At 40.9% G+C, this 11,559-nt stretch overlaps 1 protein-coding gene across 1 annotated transcript in view; it reads right to left on the reverse strand.

Annotated features, from left to right (window-relative positions):
- The window catches only part of coro2ba (coronin, actin binding protein, 2Ba), a 44,142-nt gene extending 33,091 nt beyond the window's left edge, over positions 1 to 11,051 (reverse strand). Inside the window, exon 1 of the mRNA XM_006793865.3 lies at positions 10,752 to 11,051. Within this exon, the coding sequence (XP_006793928.2) occupies positions 10,752 to 10,766 (15 nt within the window). The 5' untranslated portion in view covers positions 10,767 to 11,051. The remainder of the gene's footprint in view (positions 1 to 10,751) is intronic.
- Positions 11,052 to 11,559: the final 508 nt, after the last annotated feature.

Raw genomic sequence — 11,559 nt, forward strand, 5'->3', positions numbered from 1 at the left:
CATGGGCAAAATACAGAGCTGAATTTGACCCCGATGAACTCTAATGCGGAACGTCTGAGTGTTTGTGTGTGTGTGAGCGCGAGTGTGGGTGGAAGTATCATCCTCCATGGATGTGCTCTCCCTAGCTGCCCTACTCCTCACTCACTGCTCTCTTATGTTCACTCAGCTTTTTAGCGCCGCCATATTCAGTGTAGAATACCTGAAGCATGAAGCACGTTTGCATGAATTCATAATGTGCATGTTTAAATGTAACATAGACAAGACAGTCCCAGTGCATCATACCTGAATCACAAAACATTATGCGTCTGCACTCTGTGTTGTCCCTGCACAAGCCTGCTAGAAAGTATAACACAGCACAGCCATTGTCAGCCTCACACCTGAGAATGTGATAGCATTGTGCAAAATGTTTCCATGATACTTCCATGACAGCCTGGTCTCACAGGCAGCTGCTGTTTCAGCGAGAAAATGGACCACCCTGATTCTGCAGTGCCACTGCAAAGCCCTGCATGGGCATGCATGGACTGCTGCAGGTGCAATCACAGTGATGCATCAGAGAAAAGTGAGTTATTCTTCAAAGCACAAAGCCACCAACGGTGAAAATGCCAAAGTCAAGCCTTCAAACATTAGTCCACAAACCAGTTATTTTATTTTATAAAGCCAAAATCTATCTTCATACAAATGCCTGACAGCATCTCCTAAGTCATCAAGTCAGAATCCAGTATTGCAGGCTGAAAAACAAGCCCAAATCATGTGTAAACCCTAGAAATGGCTGTGTGGTAAAATTCCAGTAGATCAGCAGTTTCTGAAATAATCAGGCGAACCAATCTGAGACCAGGAACCATGCCACCTTCAGTCACTTAAATCCCCTTTCTGCTCAGAACCTTAACATGACCATACTGACACGCCTAAATGCACTGGGTTGCAGCTATGTAATTGGATGATTGTATATATGCGTTAATGAGCAGTTGGCCCAATAAAGCTGCCCATAATGTGGCCATGTTTATACTTGGCTCAAAACACTTACTATCAGTTTCTCCATGCATGCAAAAAATAAATAAATACATACACCATAAATGCTAAACATTTTACTTTGAAATTGAAATATTTCATCTTACATCTGACAAAAAGGCTGCACACACTGGACAGTGTTGAGAATAGTTTTTGCTACCAATCTCCCACTTTCACTCGACAATACACACTTGCACTTACAAAGTAAAGCCCCCTTCTCTCTGGAGTTACTTATTTCTTTGTCCGCAGGCCTACAAACAGGAAGCACATCCTATGTGTTGATTCTACAGACTACACAAACACACACGGGATGTACATTCAATCTCAGCTGCTGTGGAATAGCAGCATAATGGTCAGCCTCTACTCTGCTTTTATCTCCCTCCGGAGGATGTTCACAAATAATTTCACATGATTTTGGCTTTTTTCATTTCAGCAGCTTCCCAAAGGGGAATCTAAAAATGAACACTCATATCCAACGTAGCCACACCAAAGCTTTCTCCTGCACACTTTGCCCAATGTATTCTAGTCATATTTTGAGAAGAAGGTCATCTGCTATAAAGGAGCCTGCGCTGTGTGAACGCATTTGCAGTTGAGGAATGATTTATGCAGTGACACAAGGAAAGAAGAGTTTCCCAACTTTTGGAAATCTACTTCAGGTTTTTCACACAGAATTGAAAAGCACAGATTTCACAGACACTTGCACGTACCGACACGTACACACAGAGCAGCGTAAGGAAGCTTTCTGACAGGCAATGAGCTCATGAGATCTGAATGTCTTCCTGTGGTGAATGCTTTTCTGTGGCTTTCTCACAACTATTCCCCTATTTTCCTCTATTTTCTCACACTTTTTTTGTTAGCTCCTGCTCCTCATTCAACTTGCTCCCCTATGTTAATTCTTTTATCTGCTCCATTTAGAGTATATATTTTTAAAAAAAAGCCTAATTCTGGATTTAGCATTCTTAATCCACTAAGCTGTTGTGTATTTTTCCTGCTTCAGGAAAAGCAGGTTTTGGTGTTGCTAGGTTAGTGATTTAGCATTTAGTTTAATGATCCAGTCTGTGTGTCAATGTGTGTGTTAGTGAGCGTGCAGGGTAAACATTACCCCTGACAAATGGCCAGTGGTCTAAATCAGACTCAATTAAGATTTATGGTGGGCGAGGTGCCGCGACGTAAGAATTTAGGCAGTTTGAGAGTGGATTTCTGTGTGTGCGCGTGTCAGCCTTCTCTGCAGCAAGTGTTTATTTTCTGTTTCACTTGGACATGTTAAGTCCCTGTTATCAGCATGTCTACTGAGAAAAAAAATATCTAGCTTCCATACCTTGAAATAGATCTGGAATTGCTTTCTGCTATAAGAGACTTAACTGCCGTACAGTTAACAGCAGAAGCTGTACCATAAACACTCTGAAAATGGCTTTCAGACGTCTTTCCCACCACATGTGTGCTTGACATTAGAGCAGCGTGGGCCTCCTTCATAATTGGGGTGTTTGCAGATATGTAATTGCAAACACACTCAACACAGCTGGAATGCTGCTTTGAATTATATTCGATTCGTGTCAGGAAGTTAGATGTAAAGCCTTCGCTTGAGACTAACGTGCATTTATATGCGTGCGCTCGCCTTCTTTATGAGGACTGAGATTTAGATGTAAGCGTATTTGTGTGCCCTGTTGGGCCAGACATCATTTATCACCACATGGTGTTAGCTGAGGATCATTTTTACTGGTCTGTAAAGGAACGAAAAAAACAAAACAGGGGGTACACCAGGGGCCGCTCTTGCCCCTCCCTATCTTGGTCACTCGTCTCTTCCCTCAGCGTCCCTCTGTCCTTCTTCCCGCCCCCTCAACAGTCCTGGCAGACGGCCCTTTCTGTGGTAACTTACCAAAAACAAGTGGACCATTTAAGGGATTGCAGCTTTTTAATCAAGCGGGTATTCAAGAGAACAGTGCTAATGGTCTGTGGAAAAAAATTCTAAAGTGGCACCTTTCTTTAATGCGCTGTGGCACATTTGGATAGTCTGATAAATGCTCAGAAATTGCTTAAAATTTGAAACAGAATTCTTTCCATCTGTGCTTTTACTGCCCAGCGTCTCTGGCTGCAGGTCATTTGGCAGATCAAGGGCTGGGTGACCTCAGTCTTCTGAAGAGGTTTGTTTCTTTCACAGAGAATTCCCGTTGTGGCTAATATGACTCTCCCATGTGTCCTATGGACAGAGAGTAAAACTAAAACTGACAGGAAGGTAACTCTGGGCAACGATCAATGCTGAAGCGAGCGTCTGTTGCCCCCTGCATTGCTGGAGGACTCTGAAGAGGTCTTTTATGAAGCAAACCAAAGGCCGAGTGGTTTCACTGTCTGAGCACGGAGTAGCTGTGAGCCACAGGGGGTTTTTTTTTGACTAAAGCCTAAATTTTGAGGTAAAAACACAGCAGGTAAACTGTTTAGTTTGTTTTTTTTTTTTCATTTGCTGGTATTACCAGATCTCTAATATTCTAAGCTCATCTGATAGTAATTTGTGTTTCCCATCAGCCTACGCATAACACGTCTGCCAGTTCACATTTGTGCCATCCCATCTATGTCCACGGGCTCATCGCTCACACAGACGGACACGTAATCACACAGCAAATGAGAACATAGTGTCCAGATATAGTAGTGATAATTTCAAGCTGTTCCCTGATGTGGTAGCAAGCGCAAGTATGCTTTCTGCTGTGACTGCTGAGAGCAGCATGCTGTGTGCAGAACGAAGCAGCTCGCTCAAGAAAAGCATTGTTTTAATTTTTTATGTCTTTTCTAATCTGTGGATAAACTGTGAAAGAACTCATCTCAGCATTTATGATTTGGTATGCTGACCTCTAATGGATTACCCAAAAAATATCTTCAAGGTGATTTCTGGTGGAAGATAAAATATACAACTCCTAAACTGAATAAACTTCTAAAATTGAATGCTGTATAATTGTAAGTATATTAATTACTCTGTGAGAAGTACATGTTTTGCTTTACTTATTTATTCTTTCTTTTTCTCTTTTTTCGGGTAAAACACACTAAAACACTAGTTTCCTGTTAGGGATCCATCAGAAAGTGTTTGATAACAATGAGGCTTTTCTGTGTGGATTTTACATGTTTTCCCTGTACTTGTGTGGGTTTTCTCCCGGTCCTTCCTTTTACTCCAAAAGCCCATAGATGCAAACGTGATAGATTAATCTGTGATTCTAAATTAGTCAGGTCAATAGTGAATGGTCAGTCTCTGTGTGCTTGACCTGCAACAGAGTGGTCACATGTCCACAGTGAGCACTGCAACTCACGCAATGTGGTCTGAATACAACCAAAGTTGCAAGGATGACTAAAACTGCATTCACACTGGAAGCAATTTGCTCGTTGTATTGCTTTGAAGATGACAGCTGGTCACTTGTGGGTATTTTTCACATGTCAGTCAACGGTACTCTATGCTCTCACTGGTAGTCACTTCAGTCACTAACCTGAAAGTTGGGAAAAGTCTGGCTCTCTTCTGACTTTCTGTTCTGTCCCCCTCCACTAACCCCCAACTGCACTTGACAAAGTCAAAGGAAATTCAGATCATCTACATGTAGATCTGTATGTGTTCACCCAATGAGAAGTAAGTACTTCAAAACAGTGACTCTTTCATTGCAAACTATTGTGCATGCTAATCTCAGAAAAAGTTCAAATCATAGCAGGTGGGAACAAACGTTGGAGGGTTGTTGAGCTAACACATCTTCAGAGCTACCAGTTGCAGAACTACTTTTTTGCATCCGTAATATCAAAGAGTAAGTAATGTGTGTATATAAATATAGACCTGACTGTATTTATTTCTGTAGGAGTGATGAGTAAAACTAGTTATTAAGTTTTTAAAATTTTATAGAAGATGCCCAGTTGGATACAAGTGTCTCCAGTCAAGCTGTGGTGGTCTTCACTGGTTCGACTGGCACTGCGTATGCGTGTGGTCTGCAGTGTTGGGACTAACGCGTTATTAATGTAACGCGTTACAGTAACTACGTTATTATTGTAGTAACGAGCACTGTAACTAGTTATTATGCCAAAATCAGGAACGCATTAATCGTTACTGGGATTTAGATAGGCTCGTTATTCTGTGTCTTTGCTGCACAGCTGCCTCTTCTTCTCTCATCCTCTCCCCTCCCTCTCCTGTTTCTACTTCAATCATGAAACTGATCAATAATCAGCTGATCGGCTCTCTTGTTTGTTTATCGCTGACTTTGCGCCAGAAAGAAGAAACCAGCGGAAGTCGCGTTAAACAACAGCAGCACGTTTAAGCTTGATCAGCTGTTGTTAGAATTTATTTAATATTAATTTCTAGTATCAGCTGATGTTTGCTGGAGCCACAGCTGTAAAGCTGCTGGTCATGATATCAGTTTGGTTATCTGGTGAGAGGGAAACATGAAGATGAAACCAGGAGATGTCCTTACTGAATCATCAGAGCTGAACAGGTGATGGAGAAACAGGTTTACCTTTTAGGTGACATGAATGAGTTGAAGGGAAGTTATGAACTGTTCCTGAGAGACAAATAACACCAGGATCCTTTTCTAAGTAGCTGACAGCTGGTAACTGTGCAGGGGCGGGTCTAGCAAAGTGTTGCCAGGTGGGCCAGGTAGGGCATTAACAGGGAGAGGGGGTCACAAAGAAATACTCTTCTTTCTTATTCTCATTTAAATTGTCTAGCTTTTAAAAAATAATTATCTGAATCTTACAACAAACGATTGATAGATTGATGCATATATTCCATCAAAACTGTGTACATCACCGTCACAACAGCATTTGTTTTCATTCAAAGGCTTTATGATTTTTCCTATAATAGTGGGCCAGTCTCTAGTCAAAAGGTTTTTTGTCCCAGTCCAGCCCTGTATGCAGCTCATCTGCAGTCTGGTGTTACCTACATCTTCCTATTCGGAAGGCAGAATTCTAAGTACAATCAAAAGCACCACGACTGCAGTTTTCGTGTTGGATGTAAAAAGCGCACATGACGCTGTGACGTAGACTAGAATCATGGCGGCGGTCAACGATGGTCCAGGTGTGGGATTTCTCTCGTGGAAATATGCACATTATTTTTTCCTTTCTATTGGTAGGTGGCACAGTGCACTTGTGGCAAGTAAGCAAGCTAGAAGACTGGCAATCTTGCTGGGTATCCAGTTATGGAAGCAACACATTAACAAGAGAATTCTGAGTAAAACCAAAGTTACTTTCCCTAGTAACTAGTTACTTTGAAAGCAACAAGTAACTTGAAGTAACTGAGTTACTTTTGATAGAAGGAACTAGTAATGTAACTAAGTTACTAAGTAACTTACCCAACACTGGTGGTCTGCTGTTTGGACTTACAGTAAGTATCCACCAGAGCTCAAATACATTTTTGAAGATATTTTGAAATCACAGTGGACACAAATTGATATCAAGGCAACTCTCAAAAACTAGTTGAACAAGACTAATGGGAGCCAGCACCCTTTAGTATTAGATTAGAGATAGTTATATTAAAAAACTCCAAGCAAGTTTTCCAAAAGTCTGGAAAACTATTGCTGAGTTTAAGATAATAAAAAAAAATCAGAAAAATTAAAAGAAAGTCTTGATCCTTGGATGCAAAACATAAAGAAATGAAGTTTGGCTCGAGATTTTTGCACAGTACTGTACATACTTACTTGTTGTATGTGTTTATTTTCACAGCACTGATTTTTAGACTCAGCTTCTGAGTCTTCTGACTCACTTACATGTGGTTGCAAAAGTACTTCCGGTCCTATAAAAGTCTATTGGACCTCTGTAAACACTATTATTGACGGCATGGCCTCAGTCACTTATTTTAGGTTATATTGAATAAACATTTGAGTCCATTTTGCAAATGTTGTACATATGTTTCGGAAAGGAAGATTATCTGAGATATTATTGGCTAATGACTGATGATTAACAAGTTGAGCATACAGTTTTGCAGCCAGAACAACAAAATAGCAACGCCCATAAAAATCGAGTTTTCAAAATGGGACTTCACAAACCTAATGTTTGCCTTTTACTGTTTAATTCATTTTAAATATGTTAAAACTATCTGTTATTTTTAAACGGTATGTTTTAATATTGACTGTCAAAAAAATGAATATAATTAATTTCGCAGAGCTGGATGGTATGTCTGTATAACAGCTGCTACACTTAGGATTTTTATAACATTCATAAAAGTAAAGCATTGAGGCAGGAAAAATAAATTTTGTGTCTGTTACAATAGAGTACAGGTTGAGATTGATTTAATGGGACACTGAGTCAAAGATCGATTTTAACTGGTGGTTTCAACAGAGCTTTCCAAATGGAGTGAGTGAAACCTACATTTGGCAATTTTGACAAACTCAACATTTCTCTACACATTTTGTGTGCTCGCAAACTAAAATGTTCTTATTTAATCTTCTGGAGAGTTCTTCCTGTTAAAAGGGAGTTTTTCCTTCCTACTGTCTCCAAGTGCTTGCTCATAGAAGATCATCTGAGTGTTTTCTCTGTATTACTGTATTACTGTATGAGCTTTACCTCAAAATATAAAGCACCTTGAGTGACAGTTGCTGTGATTTGGAGCTATATAAATAAAACTTAATTGATTAGAAAAGTTTATGTTGGGTCCCACCCACTTAATTTTGTCAGCGTTGTGTCGCCTTTATTTGCTTGAAGTTTCTGAAAATCTTCTCTATCTTTGGTCTTTAGTCTCCACATTGCTGCAAGTTGCTTCCAGTGTGTACATACCTCTTAAAAACTCATGGATGGATCGATTTCAAATGAAAACAAACATGAAGGGGAGACGAGTAGATATTTCTAAAATAATTATTTTGCATTTTGAGAAATAACTCTACTAAGTTGCAGATCATTTGCTCCTCAGCAACTCTGTATTAAAATAAAAATAATAAAATCTGTAAAAATATTGCTGTAGAATAGTTGCACACGGGGCATTAATTCTGCTCGTAAACCAACAGCATAATAAAGTCATACAGTTTAGGGATGCCCTCAGGTATTTACAAATCATATCAATCTGAGGTATTATGCTATTTGGTAGCATAATAGCTGATAGCATTTGGCCCAAAGAAATTATTCCAAAGTGTCAGTCTTTGAAAGCTAAAGAGCTTATGGCTCGGTCTCACAGAGAACTCAGTCCAGTGAGGCCATGTTTGAAAGCAAAGGCTGTGGATTTAAACGTGCAATGACCTATTTTCTCTGTCAGCATTTTAAAAGACTGAACGGTAGCTTCTCACTCTGTCAGCTCAATGTGAAAGCAACGCACTTCTTTGACCTTTACAATGATCATTTTCTGGTTGGTGGACCTTCTTCATAACAACCGCTGTTTCTCAATTACATCCAGGAGTTCCTGTAGTTCCAGCAACTTTCATTACCCTCAAATCAAATACATACTTTTTATGGAATGAACAATAACAAGTATAGCTGTTTTTGGTTTGATGATTGTTAGAGAAATCTGAAGTCATATATAACCACTGCATTTCTTCTTTTGTCCTACTTAACAGGATAAGGATTAAAATGTTTATAATGTACTAAAATAGAGAAAATACATTTTAACAGCCCTTGCGGTGTTGGTTAATATTTTTTAATGATAGGCTTTTAAAGATGTGCTCTTTGATGTTTAATGAAATGATCCACATTCTGTTGTGTTTTTGACATGCTGGTGCTCAGGAGGCAGCATAAGTGAGCTGTGCTTCACTGCTGTTTAATAGAGAGCATTACTGCAACTGTGTAAATATCTACACTCTTATTTCAGCTCCACACTTTTTAAATAAACAGCGAGGCAAGGCAATGCAGATCTTGGTCTGATACTAAAGAGGAATCTCAAGGCTTTCCTCTCCACAATATTGTCAGTCTGCATCTATGCGCTGTGGGGAAGAAGGGTGTTTAGCCCCGTCAGCATAGAGGCCCTTGTCCTGTATCCTTCCCAAGGTGACTTCTCTGCTGTTGGCAGGCAGAGCCATGAACACAGCTCCCAAGACTCTCCCTCTCTCTTCTCTTTCTCTCCCTTCTTCTCCCACACACCCATCAGCGTTTAGATACCACCGGGTAAAACGCTTTCATACCTTTTTTTTTTTTAACAAAGATGTCAAAGCATGTTTTTTTTTTTTCAATTTTTTTCTCTCACTTCCTCCTCCTCACATCATTTCCATAATTACAGGTAGGAAAAAAAGCCTTTTTTCAGTGCTTTGGGTCTTGTCTACAGTCACATTTTGGTTATGGCTAAGTGCCAACACATGAGCACCTGACCTTTTCCTCTTTCAGTTCTCATAGTGGAGAACGTCCACCTACGCAGCACACACACACACACACACACACCTCCCACACAAACTCTCTCTCACACACAAACACTCACACACATACACACACACACTGGCAGCAAAATTGTGCTTTGAGAGCAACTGTCTGTGAATCTGTGCAGCTTTGTGTTGGAGATTGCATCCTGGAAATGCAGACCTCTTCATTTTCTATTACCAACACTTTTTGGTGGAACATGGAGGTGTGTGACCACGAGTGTGTGTAAATAGGCCATTATCCCATGTCTACAGTAGGTCATCTATTTCAGTCCAGGTTAATTCTCTACATGGGAGAAGGCGTGCTAATTTCCTCTCTCTGTCTGTCTGTGTGTCTCTCTCTGCATGTGTGTGTGTGCTAAATTGATTAAGAGGATTCGAGTCGCCGATGAACGTCAACACAAACTACGACCACCAGCACACACTTAGGTGCACATGAACTCTTACCCTACTTTAAGATTAGCTTTAGGCTGCTAATACACACAAACACATTTGTTGTCAGTTGAGAGAACAGCATAATGCCCCAAAGTATATCCCCAGAGGATGCACCATTATTCCCACAATATTGCTGTTTGCCTAACCCCACCCCTTCACCTAACTTTAACCAAAAACCACAAGTCTTTATTTTCAGATTTGTCTAATCCTTAATAAGGCTCGAGTTCCCCTGATGTCTGAACAATATTTTTTGCATTTTACTTTTACACTTGTTCATTAGGCAGATTATTTCACTCCTATCACTGGACAAACGTAAATATAATCCAAGGCACATCAGATCAGGGTGAAGTCACACTTACGCCACTAACAGTTGAGATGTGTTTACATGTGAAGGACTTGGACTAAGCATCCATGTAAGGTATAATTTGCTAAAAGTAATCTTTCTGCATATTAGCGTTACATGTGATTATTCGCGAAAGCAACCACAGAGCTTTCAAACATGCTTTATTCCCACAGTTGCTAGCAAACAACACAAATTGCTTTCAACCTCATGATTTGATTCTCATGTTTTATAATGAAAGAAACATGCCAAACATGTTAACAGCCCATTATTAGTACCACATCGGTCCAACATGCATGATAACAGCTTGCAAAGCATCCGCTTTGTTACTAGACGCCAGGCCTCCTACTGGATTGCATCTTGGACTTTTTGAATGAACTTTAAATAGTTTCTATGCGGATAAAAAGAATGACTTCTCATCCCAGAATGAACTGTTGCTGACCCGTAATGTAATGCAGTTAGGGTAAGAGAATGTCAATTATTGTAGTCTTATTAAAACCATACATGACACACATCCTCAGGCAGCAACATCCTGACAACCAGCTTCTATACAGGAACTCCAACACTACTCAAAAACACACATGCATGAGAAAAAATAATGCTTTCGGTCTCCTCAGTGCATCCCTGAGCCAAACCGTTGTGTGGAGATCCTAAAAGTTGTTCCAGATCCGAAGCGGTCTTACCTTTGTGACAGTCATGCAGAATCAGTGGGTGAGGAGCAGGCCGGTGTCCCCTTCAAGCAAAGAGCAATGCCGCAGGAGTGGCAAAGTGATGAGGAGGAGAGGAGGGCAGCTCTGCTGAATATGCACACAAGGAGAGGGAGGGAGAGAGACAGAGAGAGAGAGAGAGGAAAGAGGAGGGGACAGACAGGTTAGTGTGTCTGGCTCACTAAGTACGGAAGGGCTGATTGCTGCTGCAGTGAAGTAATGGCTGGCAGTCGACGTGTGGTTGGTTACTACAACAGGGAAAAGCTCCCTGCTAAGATACACCCCTCCCTCCTCCCTCCCCAGCTGCCCGCACGCACACACAAACACACACACATGCGGACGGATGTGCTCAAAGCCTGACTGCACTACTCTCTCTCACTGTCTATCACAATATGATTAGTGATGGGCTAATACAGATTATTGATTATTAGCAGTGAGGCAAGGCTGCGGGAGGAGGCGGAAGCAGAGAGCCTGGGATAGGAGAGGACTGCAGAAATAGAGACGGAGGGAGGGAGGGGAGTCAGATGCTGTGTCGCAGTCTGCTACTCGGGCATGGAGCCGGCTGCACGTCATCTGCCGTGTGCGTGTGTGTGCCTAAGTGTGTGAACGACACAGGAAATAATGAGGGGAGACAAGAGTCTGTTAGATGTTTGCACCAAGTTCAGACTACACTGAAGGGGTGTTAATTCTACATATAAAACCATAAAGGAGTTCTTGGCAGATACAAATGGACACACAGGTAAAAGTTGTAGAAGCTGCACCTTGGAGGACACCAACTAATCTG

The sequence above is a fragment of the Neolamprologus brichardi genome, chromosome 1, assembly GCF_056152115.1.
Source record: "Neolamprologus brichardi isolate AB-2024 chromosome 1, ASM5615211v1, whole genome shotgun sequence".
In the NCBI taxonomy this organism is placed as follows: Eukaryota; Metazoa; Chordata; class Actinopteri; order Cichliformes; family Cichlidae; genus Neolamprologus; species Neolamprologus brichardi.